The 26877-nt window shown below is 29.3% G+C and overlaps 1 protein-coding gene across 13 annotated transcripts in view; it reads right to left on the reverse strand.

Annotated features, from left to right (window-relative positions):
* Positions 1 to 26877, reverse strand: part of LOC107451338 (FERM domain-containing protein 4A) — a 135830-nt gene that overhangs the window by 67713 nt on the left and 41240 nt on the right. For 2 of the 13 annotated variants that reach the window (XM_071180637.1, XM_043051981.2), the window contains exon 1: positions 19719 to 23231. The exons of 6 other annotated variants lie outside the window; for them this stretch is intronic. In XM_071180637.1, the coding sequence (XP_071036738.1) occupies positions 19719 to 19763 (45 nt within the window). In that variant the 5' untranslated portion in view covers positions 19764 to 23231. Of the gene's footprint in view, positions 1 to 734; positions 853 to 5085; positions 5274 to 11826; positions 11929 to 19718; positions 23232 to 26877 lie in introns of those variants that run through there. 5 more of the 13 variants (XM_071180640.1, XM_043051982.2, XM_071180634.1 and 2 more) reach the window with 4 other exon arrangements.

A 26877-nucleotide genomic window follows, 5' to 3' on the forward strand; every position in this document is an offset into this window, starting at 1 on the left:
TGTAATAATTTGAGTCAAAGTAAATAAAAAAGTTTATATTTAGTGTTTTAATAATTTATGGTTATGAAATACAGCATGAAACACCGGAGTCTTTTTCTAAGTTAAAGGTAAAATCTTCCAAACACGGATCACTTCCAAACGATAATTTTTTCGAATTTGCACTTATTTGCAATCATTTAGATCTAAGCGAAGCAGTTATTTATCATTGAAATTCCCCTAATTTACAAAATCAATTATTGATACATTTTTAAATATAAATGAAGGGAAAAAAATTTTAACTCCTGAATTTTAACTCATTAAACAAATTTTTTTTTATTTTATGTTTTTTCACAAATATGATTCCAATATTTTAACTGATTTTAGTAACTATTATATTGTTTTTACAATTAAAAGTATCAAAATATATTTATAATAAGAGCGTCAGAAAAAAAAATATATATAAAGGAATACCGATAATCTGAAAAATTATTTTATGTATTTACTCAATTATTTGGCTGATGACAATGGATTGCAGAAAAACTATAAATTCAATATATTTTTATCTATTAAAATAACAAATTTAGAAGTTTAAGAAATATTACGCTAAACTTTACAGTTAAATATTAAATTTATAATTAGTATTGGTGTCATAGCTCCGTGTATATACTAGTGAAACAAAAGCATAATTATATGTATTCCTCCATTAAAATTGTAACTAAATTATCAACAAAAAACAGTAAATTCGATGTGCTTACCGAATGCAACTCCAATAACAAAACAAACTACCCAAACAAAGTGCTTCTGTGTTTGTAGGGAATAACGATGTTATTCTTCGACAGAAAAGCACCTTCATTAACCACAACCGCGTGATTCATTGTGAGAAAGAAAATATGTTTCCCAATGACGATGGAAATTTCTTTTGATGGGGAGGACTTGTTGAAGAAAGCATGAAACATGTGGTTCTTAACCCTATATTTACACTGTAACACGATGTTATGTTGATATTTTTTTTATTACTTATTTTTCCAATATTAAACATTACTTATTCTTCTGACACTACTTAGTTTTCTGATATTAAACATCGCTTATTTTTTCTGATATTAAACATTACATATTTTTTCTTATATTGAACATTCCTAACATTAAATATTACTGATTTTTCTGATATTAAATATTATTTATTTTTTTCTAATATTAAACTTTAATTTTTTTTCCTGACATTAAATATTAATTGTTTTTTTTCTGATATTAAATATTACTTATTTTTTCTGACATTAAACATTACTTATTTTTTCTGACATTAAACACTACCGATTTTTCTGATATTAAACATTACATATTTTTGTGATATTAAACATTACTTATTCTTTCCGATATTAAGCAATTATAATATTTTACATTACTGATTTTTCTGAAATTAAATATAACTAATTTTTCTGATATTGAATATTACTTATTTTTTCTGACATTAAGCATTACAAATTTTTCTGATATTAAACATTACATATTTTTTGTGATATTAAACATTACTTATTCTTTTCGATATTAAGCATTCGTAATATTTAACATTACTGATTTTTCGGATATTAAATATTACTTATTTTTCTGATATTAAATATTACTTATTTTTTCTGATATTAAACATTATACTTATTTTTCCAGGACATTAAATATTAATTATCTTTTCTGATATTAAACATTACTTATTTTTCTGATATTGAATATTACATATTTTCAGATATAAAGCATTACTTATTTTTCTGATTTTAAACATTACTTTTTTCTGATGAACATTCACGTAAAGCAACGATATCATGATTATAAAAAAATTTTAAAAAAAGGAATCTTAGGTATGTGTATTAATAGAAAATGTTTGTTTATTGAATTAGCTAAAAAAAAAAAAGTTAATAAATGCTCATTGATTTATTATTATTAATACATATAAAGTGCCAACATGCGTTTTTTTAAAATAAAATGATAAGTAAATTTTTTAATGCCTCTATATTTTAATAAACAGAATTTAAATTCAATTTGATTAATTTTCTTTGAAAACCGCTTGTAAAGAAACGAGCAATTTAGTGAGCAATCTTTAGACGCAAAGAAATAAAAAACATGCTGTAACTGACTATCTAAAAAATCTATCCCCCATATCAATAAAAAGGAAAAAAATATAAAGCAGTGTTTGAAAAGTGTTTTATTTCTGCTAAGTCATTAAGTTCGAAGCAGTAATACTGAAAATGAAATGCTTAACTTTAATCATCTCAACCTTAACTGAAACCATAACATCAGAATCTTCCAGAGTTCAGGCATTAAATAAAAAGGAAAATTCCAGTAATGGTTATTGCATCAGTGAAATCGATTTTAAATTGCGGTTTTTGAGTCTATTAAAAAAGTCTTATTGAGGTCTAAATGATCGTTTAAAGTATTAACCGAAATGTTCCAAATAAATTGATTTATAAACATTTCAGAAGCAAGACGTATATTATTACTGTTTAAGCCAAATTCCAATTTCTAACTTGAATCAAAAATATAAGACTTATAACAATTACCTTTTGAAACTTTGCAATCGATTATTGAATCGATTGCTCATTATTAGTAAAGAAACAATTACAATTGTAACCTTTACTAATAATGAGTTATAGTTACAAACAATAATGATCCATGATTATAAGTAAAAATGCTCTACAATTACACACAATAATCTTTTTTTATTACTATAAATAGTTATGCTTACATCTAATCTTAAAATAGTTATCTTACAATTTTAATCTCGATTGTAAAAGCATGTTATCTTAATTATAACCATCAATTACATTTTATCCAAATCGGATAAAAAACTAATTCAATTTTTTTTTATTTATCTTTATCACAAATAAGAACAAAGTATGAGTAAATCTAGATTAATTTTAAAAGTTTTAATATGCAAAATATTAAAAATGTAGTTGCACGCATTTTTCAGTTTTGAAAATTAAATTTTTATTTATTATCAATATAAGTCAAACAGAAAGTAAATCTATGAGCAGTTCATTAGTATCAAATTTGCAGGGAAAAATAATAAAATTATAATTCTTGTTACGAAGTAAATGCTATTGTATAACGATGGATCTTATAGATTGTTATGACAACCACTCTAAACTACAAAATTTGCTAAACGCTATCTGGTGACAATATAATTAGTCCATCTCCCAATCGCTGAACTGTTGGGTTGCATGTCTCTAAGAACATTATATGTCTCATTTCATTTTAATTACTATTATCTGTGCATTTCTTTGTGACTGTAATATTATCAATTTTATGTGATTCAATGAATTAAATAAAAGCTAGTCAGATTCTTAATTCCTAGCATCACCAATTACAATTGAAATTTAAGTAAAATTAAACATACTTTAGAATTTTATCAATTAAAAAATACTTGTCGCAACGTAAATACTGTAATTAAAATAAAAACTAATTGAATTCTGAATACTTCCTCATTCCCAAAAGAAAAAAATACTTTTTTAATGATTGAATAGGAATTTTTCAGAAGGAATTCATATTTAAGATATAAATGAACAAATAGTAATGCGCAACAGATAATCAAATATCAATCATTGATAAGTGAAACAATCCATCATCAGCTCTTACGAAAGATAAAATTCTTCAATTGTATTAGGAAATATTATAAATCAAATGTATTTTTTTTCTGATAAATTATTTTGAAGAATATTGGAGAAAGAATTTTTTAAAAAAAACACTTATGTAACGTATTTATAAAAAGTAGAAGTGATAATTTTTCTTAATATAAAAACTATAATACATGAAATTTTGATCAAAAAAAGAAATCATAAATTTAGAAAACAGAAAAAGATAATTACTGACTGACGATTGATTTTTTTCAAATAATTATCCTCAAGATATGAAGAGTTTAGAGAAAAATAGTGTTAAGCCACAATTTCTTCAAATATGTATTTATGCATCAAACGTTTTTTAGTATTATTTCCAGACATGTACTTTATAAGTTTCTGAAATTTCCACTAGATCACAGCAAAATAGATAAAAATATCTTATTGGCTACATGGAAATCATGTGATTTATATATCAAATTTGCTCTTCTGAACAATATTAGAACCTTACTAAATATTATATAGCCCTAAACTCTTCATATGCATTACAAAAAAGAATAAAGTCGAGTAATTTAGTTTATATTTAAGTTTCCAATTAAAATTTTTAAATAAAGTGTGCAGCACTAGCTATTCAACTTACTTCTTCAATATTGCTAGCAATTAAAATACGTTTATACTTCAGATATATTATTTTTTAAGTGGTTTTAAAGATTGATACTATGTACTTCAGCTCTAAAATTTCTCCTTTCAAAGTTAAATTAAATAGCGTACACAATAAAGGCAAATTGATACTATGTAATATTTTCTCTTAAATTTTTCATATTGAAAATAAATCATTTTGAAAACAAAGATGATTTGATACTATATACTCTCAAATTTCTCGCTTTGAAAATAAATTGAATCATTTTCAAATCAAAGATAATATCCCTTGAATCTATCGCATTGAAAATAAATTAAATCTTTTTCAAAATAGATAAATTGATAAATGATAATATGATTAATAAGATAATATGATTAATAAGATGATAATAAGATAAATTGATGCTATGTACAATAACTCTTAAATCTCGCGATTTGATGATAATTCGTTTTCCAACTAAAGATAAATTGATACTATTCAGTGCAGTTATAATATAGCTCGTATGCCAAATTCCTAAAATAGTTTAATACCTCAATAACCTAAAATAACATAAAATACCAACAAGAAAAAATATGCAAACAATGAAATCATTAAGGTTACCTTTCTAAAAGAGCGAAAACTCCGAGGCAAAAATAAATAGAAAATAAATTAAATCTTGTTCAAAATAAAGATAAATTGATGCTATGTACATTAACTCTTAAATCTCGAGCTTTGAAAATAGTTCGTTTTCAAACTAAAGATAAATTGATACTATCCACTGCAGTTATAATATAGCTCGCATGCCAAATACCTTGAAAACCTAAAATAGCATAAAATACCAACAAAAAAAAATATATATACAAACAATGAAATCATTAAGGTTACCTTTCTAAAAGAGCGAAATCCGAAGCAAAAATACTCAGATTTTCTTTCTGAAAATCCATAATTCAACTCGAGCATTATCCAGACAAGCTAAATCAAAGTATGACTTCGTTGTGAAATAGAGTTAAAATTTAATGGAAAAAGAACCACAGTTTTATCCGCCAAGTTTTATCACTACGATAACACCTGAGTTACTGACGAAACAAAGAAAAATCACAAGATCTATTTAAATTCACTCGTCTCTTACTGACACCCTTCTCCTAAGGAGCTTATGTCGTTATTGTTGTAGCGTATTTGTTATTCGTGAATCATCAGATAGAAAATATCTCTTTCATAAACATCGTCATCGCACAACTTCAAGCGAACCTGATTGAATTTATTTTTATAATGCTTGAGTAAAATGTGAAACCATTTTTTGTTGGGAGTAATAAGTGTTAAAAAAATTATTCTTTGATGATAATCAAAACTAACTCTTTGTTTCCTATTTACTGTGCGACAAAAAAAATCCAAAAAAAATTTAAATATCGAAATTGAAACTAATTGTGAAAAAGAACTTTTAAAATTTTAAAAGTAATAAAATGATTCTTAAAAAATTTAAGGAGTAATTTACAAAAAAAGAAAAAAAAATCTAAGTTCTTTAAAACTAGAGTTAAAATAGTAAATTTTGTATTTTATGTGATAGGTACAGATGTTTCATAGTCGCCGCCCTTAATATACATATCTTTAGAGTCTTTGTCAAACTTGAAGTAAAAAAAAAAAAACGCATTAAGATCGAATTAAGTAAGGATACACTAACGACATCAGAAGAACTAGTGAAGAAGGCAGAAGGAAAAACATCAAAACGAGTTCGATAAAACAAGTTCTTTCTAATGAAACTAGGGGGTGGCTCAATCATCTTTTAAATCATATCTGTTCTCGCTGGCAATTGAGTGCTTATTTATTAAATTTTTTGTTTTTTTTTTTGTTCCGAGAGTTTTTGTTTTTTCCGCGATTAAATATTTCTGTGAGATGTGCGCATACTTTTATATTTACATTTCTGACAAGGTTTCCAAAAACATATTTATTAAAAGAGGTGATTACGGAATACTCTGCATGCATGCAAAATAATTTCGGACTTTTTCTCAAGAAAAAAAAAATCTAGTGGGTAACGTTTACCTGGTAACATTACCCACTTATTATTATGTGTATTATAGTATTAGTGGTTAACGTTAAACAAAAGTAACATTGCCCATCTATTATTATTAAGTATATTTTGGTACTAGTGGGTAACGTTAACCAAGGTAACATTACCCACTTATTATTATTATGTGTATTATGGTATTAGTGGGTAACATTTACATAGTTAACATTACCCACTTATTATTTATTATGCGTATTTATGCAATAGTGGGTAACTTTAACAAACCTGGATTACAATTCAATGAACTTGAACGAGGTTCATGTCATCAAAAGTGAGTCAGAATTTATATGTTATAGCTAAGTGTCTGACGTCATAAACTGAATTAATTTGAAGAGTTTTATGATTGTTAACAATAACAAACACGTACTAACATGAAAAAAATTCACTTTTTATTAATATAATTAAAAGTTACCTTACAACTGCGTTTAAAGCTAAAGATCCCGACCCCTTCGCTCCCCTACCCTCACGATTGCTTCACAATCTTTTTTTCTCTTTTTGGACGACAATCAGATATTTACTTCAAAATTAAAGATTATTTAATTGCAAAATTTTTCTTTTTATTAACACAGATTTGGTTCCACAAATTCAATGCATATTCTAAAGAGATTAATAAACCTAATCATTTTTGTCGAACTTTATTTTGTAACTCTCTTTTTCAATTTTCGGTTAGTGTAAAAACGTGCTAAATATTGTTCACCAAAGAGATCCTTTAGCAGCAATAAAAAATTTATTCTAAACATTGTTTTAGAATTTTAAATTGCTGTTTTGCATCCATTATCTTAATAGCATACGTTGATTGAACATAGTTTAGTATAAACTTTATAATTTATTTTGCAGTTCATTTATTGTTAAATGGTAACAGAGTACCTTTGTAATAAAATGTTGCATAAGAGTATTATGTCATACGTTCACTTTTAGTTTTAAGACTTTAATATTGAATAATAATCAAATTCAAAAACATAGTAATAACAGAGAATAATACTTAGAAGAGTTGATAAAAAATATTGCTGATAAGTATCGTCAAATACGGGATTATTAAACAATTTGCCGGTAAATACCGTAATAACTGCAATTTTATTTATGCTGATGACAGTCTGTTTATACTTTCTTTGTTTATGGATAATCAATCATACCATGTGATTTTTCTGTCAAATGAGAAGGAAGTGATAAGACAAATTTTCATGATCTGTACCGAATTAAATTAGTACATATTTAAGTAGCATTCGTTTAAATTTCTGTTCTCTATACATAGCTATGGAAATTTATAAACAAGTTTACTTTTTTGTGGTTTCTTCCAACAAAAAAAAATGCTTTACTACTATTAATGCTTTACTACTAATGCTTTACTACTGTAATTCTTAAGAAAGTCGTGAGAAAAAAAACATATCAAAATAGTTTAAATTTTAAGCCAATAAATATTAGGCTACAATGAAAAATACAGTGACATGCATTCAACACAGTAACTTAACACTCCCTAAAAACCCATTTCCAAGTACTACATTCATTTTCAGTTTCCAAACTAAAATATAAAAACGTAAGTGGAGAAAAAAAAGGAAGGCAATTCCGACCAAAAATATCGTAATTGCTGTTTGACACGTGCAAAATTGGCGAGAAAAATAACAGTTAACACGATTCTGGAGCCTGGCGCGATAAAATATTTTCAGCATCCCTTAGGAATAAAAGAACCTAATAACAATTCTAAACGATTCATCTCCTTGAAGCCCACTTGGCAAAATGCCAGAGATGGAGTGAAGGGGATGCGGGGGATACGCCCCTGCCTTAATCCTGAAAACATCAAATGAAGATGGTCTCAATTTTCTCTGACCATTTCGGGTCGAATGATTTTTTTTTTCTCTTTCAGAAACTGAAGTAGCTAAAATGGAGACGATTAGGATGTGTGTTAACTCCTCCCTGATTTTTCTCTGTTTTTATTCAATCATTTTTTTTTTTATTCTGCAGATAGTAAGTATCAACTTGAGAAGATGATTCTAGTTAGATAATTGAGATAACAGGGTATTTTCTCGGGAAGTGCCATCCAGTGATATGGCACCGATTAATTGGGAGAATTAACGCGCATGTCCTGATGTTGAAGAGATAAGCTACAATGAAACTGTTTACTGTCTCTCAGACTGTTGATGCTCAGTTGAATTTATGCATTTAATATTTTATATGTGTTCATCAGCTATTAATAACAACAACAAAAATCATTGCAATTTATTTTCAACAAATATTATTAATAACTTCTTTGTTAAAGCTTACAAACAATCAATTAAAAAAATGAATTTTATTTTGGTTGAATTTTATAAATTAATAACGAATTTTCTATTTTTCGTGTTATTCGCTATACAGAAAAAAAAAATTTTTTTCAAAAGTACATGTATTCCAACAGACAAGTAAACACTACAGCAGAGCCGAATGTGGCTATACTGCTCGAAGTTTAAGGTACATCTTACACAACATTAATTTTTATTTTATAACCGTCTTTGAGCAGCCGACCCAGTTTTTTGGGCTTAAGACTAATAATGTTCAACTCCATAGCCTTGTAATTTTGAACCAATCCAGAAGACAAGGTAACTCCTGGATCAATACCCCCAGAGGTATGATTTGTTATGGGAACATGGAGGACTTTAAGACTCGACAGAATTAACGTGGATCAGTCACCGTTTACTACACGGGGAGTCTTCGGGGATCGAACCCATGACCTCTTGGACATGAGCCCAGTACCCTACCACCTAGGCTATGTAAAAATTAAAAACGTTGTAACACAATCACAGATAATAGAATATAAATATTAAAACCTAGGTGCCTAGAGGGAAAACTAAAGGGCCTATGAGAAACACCCTGAAAGAAAACGATAATTTATCTTTACTCATAATGAATAATACTAAGCTAGCTTGTATTATCCTTGACATTGTGACTCAACAAAACTAAAAAAAAAATGTTTATCCCTAGAAAATATTTGTTCGAAACGGATTCGTCAATTACGCTGAGGTTTCCCGTAATATCTATGACTCATTAACAAATATACGAAGGTCAAAACGTAAAGTTAATTTCCAGAGTTTAAATAAAGAGAAAAGTACGTTTCATCACATCTTGAATTTTACTTCCTTTCCCCCCCATCCTCAAAATGAAGTGAATTACCCGGATTTCTAGCTTGAAAAGACTTCAACAAATAGTCATCCTTGTTTGACGGCCACGGTCAGTTAAACGATGAATAAATAACCAATTTCCAGCAATAAACCTGTACGTAAAAAAACACTCGTTTGTATTCAGTTTCAAGGTCGGCGTGTTATTTGAAGGACGTTGTCTCCATGTGGGTGAAGGAAAATGAAAGGTATTATCGGGTCATCTTATCACTTATCTCTCTGCTTCTCTGAATTTATGGTGTTTCCTTTGAAATCTTATGATGTATTGTTATTTGACATTGTTTTAATATGTATTAATGAAATCCCCCCCTTAATATATAACTTCTTAAAATTCATAGCTCTGAGAAGCTCTTTTATAGTTGTTTCCAATGAAGTATTTTTGTATTATCAATTTACAATATTATTTTAAAACATGCTGAAAGAGATGAAATAATTTATTTAGCTTAGAAGTTGTAAGAATATTAAAGTTTTGATGGAATCACAGTAAATTTGAAATAAACTGCTTTGGAAGTAACAATATACAACTTTTTTTAAATTAGATTTATCGTGAACTATTCCAACGATTGAGCTTAAATTTTGTATTTTGCCTTGTAAAATTGCATTCTAAATTAATGTAATACAATGTAAACCTTCCCATTCAACTTTTTACGACCATTATTGAATAAAATAATAATAATTCTAATATTTGCTACAAGTTATTACTTTTTTGCTTGGAATTCTCTTTGGATAAACAAATTTTATAATTGTGTGTAAAAATTTTTCAATTCGCTTAAAAATTCTCGAGATATAGCAAAATACGCAAAAAGTAAATTAACATTAACTGGTCTAAACTTTGGAATACTCTCTTGACTTAACTATGGGGACTATATTTCCCAGGTTGAGGCTATGCTCTATATTTGGAGGGTCAGAAATCCGCATCTATCATACAAAAAAAAAATTTTTTATTCATAGAAATATCATTTTTGTGTCTGATATCGTAACTTAAAATAACATTACCACTAATTAATTAGCATATTTGAGAGCTACTCGCATATTTGAGATAGCTCCTTGAACAATTAGATTCCTAGAACGTGAAGATCCGATCGTTAGATCAAAAGTTATTCAGGGTGGTCCGTTTATTTATCTTTAGGACTGTACACATCTAATCATTATAATTATTATGACCACAAATATCATTAAAAAACGGAGTTAAAGCTTAAAAATAAAATTTGAAATTTGATTTATAAAATGTATTGCACTGTTGAGCGGCTAGCATATGTTTGTATAAAATAGTGTGACACGTGACTAGAGAGGAGTAGAGGGCTATGGTGAAGCGTGACACTTTGTGACAAAGGTGAGGTCAAGAATAATGAAACATATTTTGAAAATTTATGATGTTTCCTGTTGAAGTATTTTGAATCAATCAGAAACAGGGAAATTTTGAAAATTGCATTTTAGAATTTCAAGGGATTTTTTTTCAGACATACCTGTAGAATTCTGAAATAGGCACTTTTAGAAAATTAGTTTAGTATTATACTATACGTTTGTTTAATTTTTTTAAAAATATATTATTTTTGAAAAACAAACTATTTGATGCATTTTTACAACCGTCCCAAAAAAAAGGACTTTTACGTCTTAACCCCTTAAAGGTCGGTTAATTTTCAAGAAAACGGTCATAAAAGGGTCTATTTTGCCAAATACACGTATTTGATTAGTGCTAGTATCTAGTTTAAAATAAACTAACTATTTACAATTACCTTAAAAATATCCTGGTACTGCTATATGGTGTGTAAAATAAGAAATAAAATGTTTTCCAGGCAAAAGAAATGAATTAGTTTTATTCCTATTGGCGCATTATTACTGAACACTCCAACCCGTCAATATCACGGGAGCAAGAAATAGCCATCGAAAACTCACCCCGTCATTTTCACGGGGTTAATATTCAACTTTTCAAACAATATAATCTTATTCACCTTTAGATTTAAAGGTAACAATGCAATAAATAATAAAAATATCGAAAACTCTCATCTCAAATAATTCAAAACAATAATGAAGAAAACATTACATCACTTTACAATTTGCAGAAAGATCCAAGATCAAGAAATTTCCGCAAGAATGATTTTGTTTCTTTATTTTACTTTTAACGCTACGCTATTTTTAGGATTGTATTTTAAAAATAGAAGATGCAATAAATTATGATACTATTAAAACTATCGTCACAAATTATACAGAAAACTCACTAAAATACTTTCATTGCTTTATAATGCGGAGGTCGATTTAAGCGAGAATTTTTTTACCAAAATTGATTTTGCTCATATTCGAGCAAATTTAATTGAACTTCTTTACCACTGTGCTATGATTTAAAAATGCAATAAATTATAATGACATTAAAACACGAATAGAGATATCGAATAGAACAATAACAAAAAAAAAACTTACATTGCCTTACAATTCGAAGAACGATCTGAGAAAGAACAAAAATGATATTGCTCATTTTGGAGCAATTCCGGGAAGCTTTAGTGACACCAAAGACTTACCAAGGCTACATGACGTTAAACTTAGATGATGATTTTGAACTTTGAACTGCAGCGATAAAATTTGTGGAATAAGGCGAATGTTGTCAATAGAAGTGATGGAAATGGGTTGAGTAACTTGGATACTTGAACAACAAACCATTAACCTCAGCTGTTTTTACGTCCATCAGAAATAGTGCTTTTATATTTATGAATGATATTTACAGTCAAGTGAGTTTCATTAAGTAATNTCAGGCAAATGATGCCTAGAGGTCATTATTACGAATTGGCTATCTCAGATTTTCAATGTCGCAATCACAGTAAAATTTGTGTGCTTTCTCTCAAACTTGGACTTTTATGCTCCAGGCAGATGACGTAAGCCGAGTGCAGCGCCACTAATTTGCATATTGCAATTTTACTCAGCTACTCTTAGTGGACAACATATGCAAATTTTGCACGGTTTGGCTTACTTTTGAAAGAGTTATCGCTATTTTTGTGATTTTTCCTTAATTTATGATAACCAGTGTATTTATTTCTACGTTAAATGAAATGTGTTTTAGTGTCAGATTTTGTAATATAATTAAAGTCTGCTTTTCGTATCTGATTATGCAACTTAAATTTAAGTACACATACTGATCAAAGAGTTAGACTAATATTTTCTTAGATCTTTTTTTACACGAATAACAGCCCGTATCCGTGAAGATACTGATACTACAAATTTCTGGAGTGCCATCATGTACAGAGAATACCATGCAGAGACTTCAAGATCCATTAAATTTCATGGAAGAAGTGATTGCTGCCGGAAGTGCCTTTGCGAATTTACTAAACATTTTTGTTTGGTCTAAATCTGGATTTTGCAGTGACCAAGGAAGGTGTTAAAAGACAGATTGATGTTTATAGAACCAATTCTGTTTAGGTGTTGCATGGCTTTTACTTCACCCTTGAGCAAAACAGGTTTCACATCATAATAACTAACATCAGACCCAATAGTCGGAAGTAGCGTGCTACATGTAGCGGAACTACAGTGAAGACGGTACTTATCGTCGCAGTTTGTAGTGTAGTAGTAGTCTTAAAAAAATTAGTGCAGTGAGTAGTGTGATTTAAAAAAGTAGTTTGCAGAGTATACTGGTTACTACCTTTTTTAGTTTAGTAAAGAAACAAGAAGTAAAAAATCTGCAAGTCATCGGTGAAAAATTGAAAAATTTGTCTCTTTAATAACGAAAAACACTGCTTAATGTCTGCAAAAGTATACGCATTTTTTCGCACATACACACGTCAATACAATTTTGATTTTAACTTTTACACATGCCAGCTATCAAATTATAAAAAATTTAAAAATAACTTATTTGTGAATTTTTTATCCGTTTTTCGCATAGAAAGAGAAAAAACAAAGAATTTTTAAATTTAAGCATTTTTAGATTGTTTAATAAATCAAGAATATTTATGTTTTTTTTGCCACCACAAACCTAACTAACAATCAAAAAAATAAAATTTCGAAATTCTATATTGCGCAACTAAAGACAGTTATGAAGGATAGAGAAGTTACGAAATTTGCAAGTTTATCGGTTAAAAAACAAACAAAAAATGTGCCTTTGAGAAGGAAATACACTGCTTTAAGTTTGCAAATGCATTTTCTCACACTTACACCCGAGTGAGGTTCTCGTGGTCTTCCTCTTCATGTTACGCAAATACGGGTTAGCTCCATCAAAAAGTCCTCCACGAAGGCAAATTTCTCCCAATACTCGATCCAGGAATTCCCTTGTCTTCTGAATTGGGTTCAAAATTATAAGGCTACGGAGTTGAACACTAGTAGTCATAAACCCATAAAATTGGGTCGGCTGTTCAACGACGGTTATAACAAAATATATTTATGTTATGGGAGGTGAGGATTCTATTCCCTACCACGGTGGCTTCTATTTATCGTATTAAAAATTATTATTATTATAAAATTTTTTATTCTTAATAATAAAAGTTATTGTTTTTATTAAAGCTTATTATTATTATTATTAAAGATTATTATTATTGAAGATTATTATTATTATTACTACTACTATTCCTGTTCCACCGCGGCTCCCATCCTAAATGTTTAAGATTTTTACGCTCCTCTACATTTAAACCGATTTGAAGTACACCATTCAAAACAAACTTTTATAATTATTTTTCCCCGAATCCATTACTAGAACTGTTCTAATTTGACAGCAATCTAAACATTGATTTTGAAAGCTGCGTAGTTAGTGCTACATCTATCTACTCTAAAATATTTATGAATATCTTTAAGGAAAAATGGAAGAGTCACAAATGTATCACCCGATAAAATAATGAATTGATCATTAATTACTAATTTGCGAAAGTAAGGAAAAAATGACTTCCTTCAAATTGTCTCATCAAGTTAGTTAGATGAAGGAAGAGCTGTCACATAAAATAACGCTGTAAGCTATGACGTGGAGCTTTTTTTTATTATCTCGGTGATTCCGAAATCACCTAAAGCAACATTCAATTTAGCCCAGATGATATCAGGCTTAAAATATTCGATTTTTCGTTCTAGGTAATAGTTTTTTGCAGATCAACGCCTACTCTAATAGTGCTATCGCTGTCTCTAAGAAGAGGCGTGTGTTATTTTTTCTTCAAAAGACTTATAGTTAAGTCTTTTGTGAATAGAAGTTTAGGTATGGGTGTAAGCAAATATTAATAGAGGTATTGTTATGGGAGTTGTTGTTGTTACTGTCTGCTGTCTTTGCATTTGTTTATTTTTTTATTTGATTTCATTCTTTGTTGATGTGTCACGATTACCACTGAGTGCAATGTTTGAAGTGTTGCTTGTTTCAAAATTGTCTCTAATTGTGCTGCATTGAATTTTGAACTCCAGTTCAATATATATTTTTTTCGAATTTTAGATTTAGGAGGGTGAAAAAGCAGAAATATGCCTAATTAAAACAATAATAATGCAGAAATTTAAAAATGAAACAATAATATTAATGTATAAATTTAAAAATTATTTTTCTTTTTTTTACTTTATTTTTTCTAAAACTTTTTTATAATTTGATTGTTGCACGTTGTTTATCCTCCTAAAAGTTCGTCTCAATTGTATTAACGGTTAGACTGATAGCAAGGGGACTCTAACCCATGATCCGTCTACCACTGAGGATATTTCACGTCAGCACTGGGGTTGGTGCAAGCCGGATGCGGAATTCGCTACCAGCCATCGCCGGGATCGAACCCCGGTTCCAATAATTTTGATAAAATGTAGTTGAATGAGTGAATGTGTTGAAATTAGCTTCAGACTGCATAGAAACATCAAGAAGCTTTCCGCAAAGCAGTTTTTTCAATTATTTATAAAACCCCTTTGGTTTATAAATTTATGTCCCATACCTACAACTGACGGTAGACAACTTCTTATATTAGTTTTAAAAAAATTAATTTCTTAAAAATTTACTTTATATATTTTTCTACTAAGCCTCACATGTACAAGAAACAAGATATTATGGTTTTTAAAGCTTTTTTTGACACAAATTTAAAAAAAAAAATGAAGTAAATTAATTTGAATGATAAATAACTTTAAAAAAAAGAGACTATTTTAATTTTATGGTGCTTTTTATGTTCGTGAAAATTTTTACGTTTACAAATCAGGTTTTAGGATATCATGTAAATGGTATCAGTTTGTCTACCAGATGGGTTTGAATTATCTCTAACCTAAAGTTTTCACATAAGTGGTAACTCCTGGCATTATCTTCTGATCATCGAGTACATTAAAGAGTACTAATTCTAAAACGTTACATATAAATAGACAAAACACTTTGTCATTTATAAACTAAATTAGAGCATCAAATTTTATAGCTGATAATTCGATACAACAACCTTTTTGTCGTTCAAATTTAAACGGAGGTTATAACCTGTGATACCGTGAGTGAACAAAAAGGCCATAAATATTTACGCATCGCGTAACTAATAAATACTACACTAATTTTACGAAAATATTGCATACTTTAATAAGCATTAGGAAATTAGCAGAGCTGTTGATAATAGTGCAACTTTTTTTGTTAATGTATGCGTAAAAATACCAATTAAAAAATACTAGATAGATCAAAAATACGTTATTTCATTTTATAACAGTCGCTGAACAGCCAAACCATTCTTTTTGTGCTTACGACTATTTAAGTTCAACTCCATAGCCTTGTAACTTTGAACCCAATCCAGAAGACAAGGGAACTCCGGAATCAAGTCTTGGGAGAAATTTACATTGGTGGAGGACTTTTTGATGGAACTAACCTGCGTTACATGGAGAGGAAAACCACGAAAACCACGGTTAGCCTAACGGCAAGGAGATTCTAGCCAATGATCCGTCAACCACTGAGGATATTTTAACGCCAGCACAATGCGGAATTCGTATCGACCAGCCATCGCTGGGCTTCGAACCCGGTTCACCTCATTGGAAGATGAATGCACTAGTCCTTGAACCATTACGGCTCAAAAATACATTATTAAATAAAACGTAGTTCAGATTTTACACACAGACAAGAAACTTTTAAACATAAATAAAATCACACAATCATAAGATGTAAAAATCGCATGTCGAAACTCGAAAGAAAACCAGTCAAATGGACTAACGTTAAACTGAAAGAATAAATAAAATTTTCCAAACATGAGAAATATAATTGATATATTTGTTGTACCCTTTGAAAAGAAATTTACAAAGATTGCGAACGTATTCTTCTAAACTAATGAATGCATTTGATACTTGATGTTTATTGCCTTGCGGGTGACACTAACGAGTGTTTATTCCAAGAAATATGAGTGTTTTCAAAATGTCACTTTAGATTTAGCATGCTGGTCGAAATTAAATTTTTCAAAACTTAATAATTCCCTAAAAAATTTTGAAATTCATAATGAAGCTCTTGCAAAAAACTCCCAATAAAAATTTATTGGAAATATTCTATTATATCTCTTTAAAATTCCAATCTACTAAATAAAGTACAAATTTTATGCGAAGTTTTGAGAACGTATTTCCATAAAACAAATCAAATATGAATTTAAGAACCTTAAAGGAAAAACATACAAAGTTACGTATTGCGGAGTTCGACTAAATGAGTTTTAGAACGTATAAAATCCTCAATAAACTATTTCCAAAAAAATATTTATTCATTAAACTTCGAAGAATAAAATTTTATGCTTGCAGTTTACCATAACGAATTTTTTCATCCAAAAACTTGAGTGTTTTCAAAATGTTTAACACATTTTGTTTTTTTACACTACGCTTGTGAATTCAAAATATAAGTTCTTATATATCATAAATTCACTGAATATTTTTGAATTTCTCATAAAAAAAAAAAAAAAAAAAAAAAAAAAAAAAAAAAAANAAAATAAAAAAAAAAAAGGAAAAAATTCTATAACGAACACAGGTATGAAAAATACTCGTTTCATGGTTCGCTTATTTTCAAGAGATATTCTTCTTATACAACGCCCAGCCAAAAATTCTTGCTTTTTGTCAAGTTAATATCCGGACTTACAAAAACAAATGTCTCTTATTTGCAAAGCGTATCGAACGAAAAAGAACTGAAAGAAAAACTAAAATGTTCCTTTCCTGCATCTGGCAACGCGCCCGAAGAAACAGCTGAAGCAGCGTGTCTTTTATGCACTTTTCGAATTTTCTACTTAGTTCGGTGAATGTACGCTAAGAACAATGGTGGAATAAAATTTTATAACCCAAATTGTAAATGGCAACAAGCATCTTAAGTCCTACAATGTGAATGCAGCTGTCTTCTGACAGAACTAATTAAAACTTAACATCAGAGCGAAAAGTTTTTTAATTCTTTCGGAATATATGTTTCTTGAAACTTTTTTCTCGTCTTTTCGGAAAGACATTTTATTCTGAACAAATAAGGAAGAAAATTAAAATTAAATATGAAAGAGAGAGAACTAGATAATTAATTTTTTATTCTTATACGTTTGTCTCTGAGGAAGAAAAAAAAACCATCTAACGATGAGTAAAATCTCTTAATTTAAATTTATTACATTTTCGTAACTTGTAACAAATAAGAGCAAGAAAATAAACTGAAATTTAGTTACAATTTAATTTTTATCATAATTAAATTGGGGATAAAAATGTTTTAATGAATATTGTATGTTTTGCTTTTAACTTTTTATGAGCAAGTAATCAAATAATGCTTAGCAAAATAATAATTTCATTCCAAATAGGGGATTTTGAAAAGTGATTTTTATTCACTATAAATTGTTTCCATAGCAATATTAAATTTTTATTTTATCTGAATTTTGTTGAAAATTTACAAATTCTATGCAAAAATAAAAAGAAAAAAAATTCAAGTAATTTATTTTAAATTACTACTATTATTCTTGTGTAAAGCTCCTAATAAAATGCTGCAGAATGATATTCACACATCTGCGTTACAAACTTTTTACTTCGGTATGTTTTTTATATCATTATCTAATGGCTTTTAAGAAATTATAAACTAAATTTTGAACAAAAAAGCTAAATTTTGAACGTCACGTTTAGATGTAGACTTTTAAAACTTAAACAATAAAATCAATAAAAATATAAAATCTTTGAATGTTTTTTTCTTTTTCAAAATAGTAATAATTTTAAAAAAAGACAGTTCATTGCAAACTTTAATAATTGTTCCCTCGTTTGCTACACTTATATGAAATAATTCTTCAAACGTCAAATACCGAACAAGAAGAAAAATCAAAAATTAATTAACTGAAATTAACTGTTAGGAATTGAATATGGTGAATTAAATTCAATTTGTAAAGTATTTCGTATTTTTTTCTTTTTTTTATTAAAGAAAATATTTGAAAAGAGTTATTATTTCTTGACTGTATTAATAATTTTCAAACTAGTTCGAAACCCCGATAATAAAGATATCGGGAATTTCTTAACAATTTTTCTAGCATTCGAGAATTATTTAAATTGAGACCAAAAAAATTTCACAGACCAAAGAAAAAGAATTCTTAATCCAAAATTATTGCTTAAACTAATGTTCTTATTTGATAAAAGCGACTATTTGAAATTAATATTATTATCTTTTTCATTAGAGTGTTTTAAATGTATTGTTCAAACACCCATCAATCTAATTAGTAAAACATTTTTAAAAAATGTAACAATTTATAAAAAATATTCCTTTAAATACATTTGTAATTGAGAGCTTTGATAATGTAGTTATTAACAGTAGAAAATAGAAGTTAACCTAATTAAATAATCTAAATTTTAAAATTTAAGCATCTGAGCAAAACGGGAAAAAATATTAAAATTGAAGAATAAAAATATAAAAAATTAAACGCTTTTTTAGCTACAATTATTATAAAATTTGAGAATTTTTATAATATATGTGTTTGAGAAAGATTAAACGGTAAAAGTAGGTCAAAATTTTAGATTAGTTCAAAAATTTTAGTTGAAAGGATAAAATATAACTTTTTCACATAAATATACTTTTTTTTAATGAGTGAGAAGGTTTTGGCTTATGCCGGATAAATTCTTCGTTTCATGACGGAGTGTAATTTGTATCTTTGAAATGAAATAAGCTGCATCAAAATAAAAAATAAAAATAAACAGAAAACTGAGAATAAACGGAAATTTTTACTAAGTTTAATAATGACCATCTTTGACCGAAAATCATCCTCTAAAGTCAAACCTATACAACAAAATTTTTTTTTCGTGTGAAAAAGAAGCACCTGGTCCATGAAAAAAAAGATCTAAAAATTAAAAATATTAAATAAATTTTTAAAAAAACGCACGGATCTGCACGAGTTTAGCAACGAATACACGTGAAGAAACACAAAACAAAAACAAAAAGACAAACGACTCACCGTCAGCCTACAAATAACTTCTCTGTAAAGCCTGTCCGACCCCATGCCTTGTGTAGAAACGACCTCAGCTTACCGCAACCATCAAAATGAAGGTCCGGATTGCTTTACCTCGGACCCGCAGGACATGGGTCACTGTGATGGGATTCAACACCAATGTAGATTCATTCCAAAGAAGAAAAAAAGATTGTTTCTTTGTTTTTTCTCATACAGTGACGACAGGCGGATTTCTATTGTCTCGTCAGGAAACGAATTACTAAAATGATTGTTCTAAATGTGACACTGGTGCCATGTATTCAAATTAAAAGATATTGCAGCTTTTGGCAAACAATTTTTGAATGAGTCACTGACTTATTCAAATACAAAATGTATAGTCCTTTTCCTATTTCGTTCAGTAGAAATAAATATGTCCAGTTTGTTCAGTAGTACTAAAATTAACCGTAGCTGTTACTGTCTACGGTGCATTTAAAACTTCAAAATGTCATTTAACATTTGCAATTTCTTTCAAAATGCACGCTAAATTTTAGATTTGTTTTCAAATTCTACCAAAAAAAAGCTCTAAGTTACTCAAATTCTTCCAAATATCATATTAATTATAAATTATCCAAAATCTGCCAAATAGTCCAGTTAGTTCAGTAGTGCAAAATTATTCGTAGTTGTAGTTTTCTAGAATGCATTTAAAACTTCAAAAAGTCGTGTATTTCTTAAGTCCAAATTTTTTTAAATACACACTAAAATATTGACTTTTCAAATTCTTAAAAACAAACACTAAATTTAAAATTATCAAATTGTTTCAAATATCATATTAATTATAGATTATCCAAATTCTTTCAAACAGTCTAATCAAGAGCTTTTTCGTAAAACGAAAATAAAAGAATCAAACCATAATTCCTTCATTGACTAATAAGAAACTATTCAATGTCTCTTATAATATTCATGAACTAATAAAAGTCTAGCTATAAATAAAAGAAAATTTTAAATTTCTTAACTATTTGAAGTATTCAGATAAATGATGAAATCTTAAAATCAATGAAATAAATATATCTTAAAATTCTTCAAAACATTCAAATACTTATCAACAAATAAACTTGCTTCTATTTGCTAAATATCCAAAATCGTATTAGCTTAGACATATCCATTAAGAAAATGTCAAATAAAATATCCATAAGTTAACACAAAATTTCACAGAAAATGGAATATTTCGCCAACATCTGTTGATAAATATCTGCTGAATGAACGGAGAAAAAAAAACAGCTGAGTTTAATAATCTCTCAGCTGAAATAAAATATTCAAGAAAAATGCTACAGCAGTATGTTTCACGGTATCAAGACAGGTGATGCAAGACGAAAAATTTCAGGAAGACCAACCAGAGTTCATAGTCCTCTCTTGTTTATTTACTCTTAATCACGATGATGAATTTCTTCTCCTTAAATTTCAAGAAACTCACATTTTCTTCCAACTGACAGCTGTAGTTGATAAACAAAATAAATGCGAAAGAAATGCCAACTAGATTTTTCCGCCCGATCGAATAATAATTGTATCAATCGACATCCAATAAAGAGAGGGGGAAAAAACAATCTAGTTTTTTTTTCTTTTTTTATTTAACTGTATGTTAAATACTTTTAATAAATACAGCACAAATATAATAGCATTTTTCCGTTTATATGCATAACTTTTCAAATTAAACAAGCATACATAAGTAGTAAGAAAACGATATCAATTATTCAAACGATTTCCAAGATGGCATAAATATAATTTTACCTTTCTATCAAAATTCATAAATTTTCTCACAAATTAAAAAATATCCATAACGATTAAAAAAACGATGTTTCAAGATTTCTCAACGTTTCAAATGATTTTCAAAACGGCACAAATATAATTCTATTTTTCTGTAAAAATGCATAACTTTTCTCACCATTAAAATATATCCATAACCAATAAGAAAACGATATTTCAGGATTTTTCAATTTGAAATTTAATTCTTTTCAAAATTGTAAATAATTTTTGAAAAATGGATTCAGTAAAAAAGGTGACACTTTAAATTTTCTAGTCCAATTCTTTTCATGAAAATTATGTCAAACAAGCTAATAAATCTCATAAAAATACGATATTTTAAATATACGAACTAAAGGCACCATTCGTAAAATATTCTTTTAATTGATTTGTCACATGAGGTCTTCTAAGAACGAACACACACAACTTGGAAGTCAATAATAATCCAAAATTTGTTCTTTTAATTTTAAGGCAGTTTTATAAATAATTCTCGCTAAAATCATGTTCTTATTTATTTATCCGTGAGAAAGCTAAATTAAATTATACCACATCAAACAATGTATCCAAGAAGAGTTGCATAACATAAGATGGCAACGGAAGTTAATGACCACGAAAGATCCGAGAAGAGAACACAACAGACACGAGATCACGACTGCTAGAAGTTATTTAACTAACTTGATGAAACTGAGCTTCTTACTCCTCCAACAAACACGGAACGAGGTCGAATAGGAAGAGAAGGAGGAGTTCGAAAGATCATCTTCTATCTACTGTAGTGTGTCAACTTTAGAAACTCGAGTGTTCGGAAGATCGGAAGCAAGTCAAGGGTCGTTTCTTGTAAATGGACGTCTTATGTTTTATCTACTCGAGAGGAGACTTCATGTTTTGATTTAATCGTAAAACCTCCTCTTTTTTTGATAGATATATTCATATGTAAGATGACACTGATGAGTCTATTTTGAGAATTTCGATGAAATGCTTATGCTGAAGGAAGCTTTTTTTCATTTGAAAATGAGAATGTCAAGAAATTCTTGGTAAAACAACTCATAAGAAAAACAGTTATGCAAGTAAAAAAAATTATTTGCTATTAAAAATCAACCACGCTAAGAAATATTTGAGGAGTTTCTTCGCATGTCGGCTATTGAATCTGATTAATTTCATTGATTTATATACAATAGTCATACAATTCCGTATTTCAAATTAACAAAGACAACCATATTCTTTAAATATGCAACATTCGAATGCATCATTTGGTTTTAAACGTCGATTATAAATGCTAACTGGCCCATGCATTCTAAAAATTGTAACTCTTTAACCTAAAAATCTAATTTGCACATAAGAAAATTCTTACTCGCACCTTTTGAAAATTCTTAGTTCCATAAAATTCCTGACAGTTCTAACTTGCACATCTGAAAGATTTGATAGTCCATATTTCAAATAGCACAACCTTTTCTGAAGGCTAAATGCATTTCAGTTTGCGTTCGTAAAAGCGCGTTAGAGTTTATTTATGACAGTGCATCTAAAGAACAAACACCAAAGCCGTTTCAAAGCACGAACGCTTAAATCATTGGAAAAACATTCAAAACACAGAACCACAACACTCGCTAAACCAACAATAAGATCAGCAATCGAAACTAGCACATCTGGAAGTGAAGGAAAAGGAAAACTAAACATGAGATTATTTTTCTGCACCACCTACAGTTTCTGCTTGTTTCAGGTGGGTGGGACCATATCCAGGCTACGATTGTTATGTCAGATGGACCTTGCCCTTGATAACTTTTTCACCGTGCAGAGGTTGTCATGGTGACACTTTTTGTTCTCTGTTTCGAAGTCCGGAAAAACGTGCAGATCACTTTCACTGACAGCAACAACTTGTTGCATCATTTCTAATGCTTGATTCCTTTCATGGATCAGCAACTACGAAATATTTCACTCTTTCATAATTTTAATAATATAATAGTCAATATAATATTTTACGACCGCGTTTAAGCTTGAAAGGTTACAGATTGTACTAACAAAATGTTTACTGTTCGTATTTTTTTTATAAAAAATGAATTGGGTATTTATGATGACATAAAAATGACTACAATTTATGACTATATGACAGAATTTATGATGATAAGAAATCGATGAAAAAAATGACTTTTTTTTATTTTAAGAAATGTATTAAAAAAAGAAAACATTAATCAAAAAAATATTTTGCTGGATGTGTGCAAAAAAAATTATTATGCTTACCAAACATTGGTTCTTTAGTATAAATTCAAATGTATTACATGCAGGTATTACATGTTGTTGGAAATGTATTACATGCAGGTTCATTTATGTTTATGTTACTATAAATAACCAAAATTTGTGGTTGTTGACTTCTACCGGTGAATTTTGACAATCCCATAGTCACTTTAGTAAATGTCCGAAATGTATATTAGGTATTTTTAAGTATCTCTACCCGGTATACATTTGCCCGGTATGCCCTACATCAATGTTTTTTGAAGTCAAGTGTCTCGGCCCAGTATACATTTAACCGGTGCTCCTGATTAACCGGCAATGATGTTTCTCCTAATCTATCCTCAGCAGATATTAAAATATCGAATAAATATAATAATATCAACGAATAAATTAATATCAAATCGAATGCAACAAATATTTTGGACACACACCAAAGCGACTATGCAATTGTTGACATTCACCAGTGAATGTCGACATTCTCTTGATTTCTGCCATTTACCGTAACATATATGTTAGCAAACTAATGCAATGCAAGAAATAGACCAAAACTCAAATATCATCATAATTAAAAATTCTACTCAACGGTTAGATATGTATTTGTTGAATAAATATTTCGATATTCACTGAGTTCATTAAAAGGTTAAATATGAATGCATAAAAAATTATAAAATAATTCACAACTGAATATCTATAAAAAAAAAAGGGGAAAAAATTTAATTTTAAAATTTTAAAAAAAATATCATTCTTAACTTCAAATCAGTTTGTTTCATAAAATAAATTTAACTTGAGAAATTAGTTTAATTTTTACTCCTCATTTTTATATCTCATTTTCTTAGTTTAATATTTTATTTGTTTCATGTTTATACATAAATCACAAAAATGTAACTGTGTCGTACTAGACTCACATTAACATATATTATTATGCTAGGATGGTATTAAAATAAGTTTATGCGTCATTTGCGTTAAAACGAAAACTTCAAGAGGTATCCTACTAAACAATGCATCGCACCGAAAAAAATTTTTTTTAATTGACCAAATGACGTTTCCCCCCTCCCTATTTTGCCAGCCACAATTAAAAGCAAAGCTTAATCAGAAAATAAAATAAAAATATTAAAAAAAACAGGGAGAAATACAATACACCCCCACTCTAAAAGCTTCAAAAATAAACTTCCCACCGGGTACGTCATTACTAAAATAATGCTTCTTTTATCTCAAAAAAAAAGAACTCTCTTGCGCCGGGCCATGTGCAACTTGAATAGAGGTTATGCATCAAAAAACACATCCCTTTTAAGATAAAAAAGCTCCTGCGTCGAGACTTTTAGACAGCCCACGCACTTAAAATGGTGATTAGGGGGGAACATATTCTTTTGTCTAACGTTTTAAATGCTAATTTCGCACTGCCTATATTTATTTTAGAATTCATAGACAAATAAAATTATAATTAAAGAACTCGAACCTCAGTTTAGAAACTGTAGTTTATGGTAGTATATGCAATAGATACAATGGGTAGTATATGCAATAGTATATGCATGGTAGTATACCAAATAGATTACGCATATACCAGCTGCAAAAAATCGCTATGAAATACAGAAGACATCGGGCTCGATTTCTTTCGTAAATTTTTAAATTATTTCATTTCTTCCAGAAGCATCAATTCTATCATCTGCACTAATTCAACTCAATTAGTACTATAAACGAAGGGAACTTACGAGCATCGAGACAGGCTATACTTCGTGAAAGAAGGAAATCCGCATTTTCATTGCTTACAAAAGAAATTATGAAAACTTGCCATGATTCGCCAACAGTAGCGTTTAGGTTGAAATCTAAGACCAATCTGTCACCGAAAACTTTTTTTTTTATATCAGAGGTTACTAAAAATATGAAGTGGGGATCTTCATTGTGAAGTATATGTAAACACAGCTACATTACATTTCAGATAAAAAATACTCTGACTTATTTGTTAGATTTCAATCTGCTTTTAACCCTCCAACAAATTTATCAACAAATAAAACAAAAAACAGATACGTAGGAGCATCTTCAAACTTTGCTTCAAGAATTTCCCAGCCAAATGACATAGACAGTAAATTAGCATTAAATTTATTGGATGGCTCAACAAAACAAACAACTCATCAGANGAAACATCCCTGAGGATGATCCGAAGACATGCCATCGCAATTTTGATTCTCTGCAGAGGGGATGGCATCCCCGCTTCGGTAGCCCGACGACCTGCACGCGAAGTCGAGCACTTTACTGTAAAACAGTCTAACGAGGACCCATACCGCACACTCTCGGTCCCTACGCAGACTGATCCAAGTGGTCACCCACCCGCACACTGACCGTAGCCAGTGATCTGCTGGGAACCGTGTCTTAACGATCAGTCCACTGCGGGACGCAGAGGGGGTGGCTTTCCCGTATTGGTATTCGGACTACCTGCGGATGAAGTTTGGCTCGTTACGGAAGAACGGTTTAACGAGAACAGATACCACGATATCTCGGTCCCTTCTCAAGCTTGTCAAAGTGATCACCCACCCGCTCACTCACTGCTACAAGCAAAGCTTGATTTCGGTGATCTACTAGGAACCGCGGTTCACTGTAGGACCTCAGCGCTTACAAACGAATGTCATACGATCAGTTAAAACTTAAGATAGGTAGGTAGGTACTTTACTTACGTCACACTAGAGTTGCACAATGATCTATTGGCGACGGTCTGGGAAACATGATCCGAAGACATGCCATACAATTTTGATCCTCTGTAGAGTGGATGGCTTGACTGCTATGGTCCCGACGACCTGCGCACAAAATCGATCACTTTAAGGTAGAACAGTTTAACAAGGACATATAACGCGCACCCTCGGTTCCTACGCAGGCTGATCAAAGTAGTCAATCATCCGCTTACTGACTGCAGCCAGTGATGGGGTTAAAAATTACGAACAACATTGATGGTAACTTAATTAGAACTGATTTCTCACACCAAACAGGAATTTTGTAGCTCATTTTACAGCTCTACTATTGTGACGTAAGCAAAGTACAACCACTACTACTAAAAAATTCAAATTTTAGTTTCGAAACATAAAAGGTTAAAAGGTACTGTTTAAGCAACGTAATTAAGCATCTAAGTAATTTGCATTCCTCAATATTGGATACCAAGGTAGATGAAGAGCAAGTA

This window comes from Parasteatoda tepidariorum, chromosome 5 (assembly GCF_043381705.1).
Source record: "Parasteatoda tepidariorum isolate YZ-2023 chromosome 5, CAS_Ptep_4.0, whole genome shotgun sequence".
Lineage (NCBI taxonomy): Eukaryota > Metazoa > Arthropoda > Arachnida > Araneae > Theridiidae > Parasteatoda > Parasteatoda tepidariorum.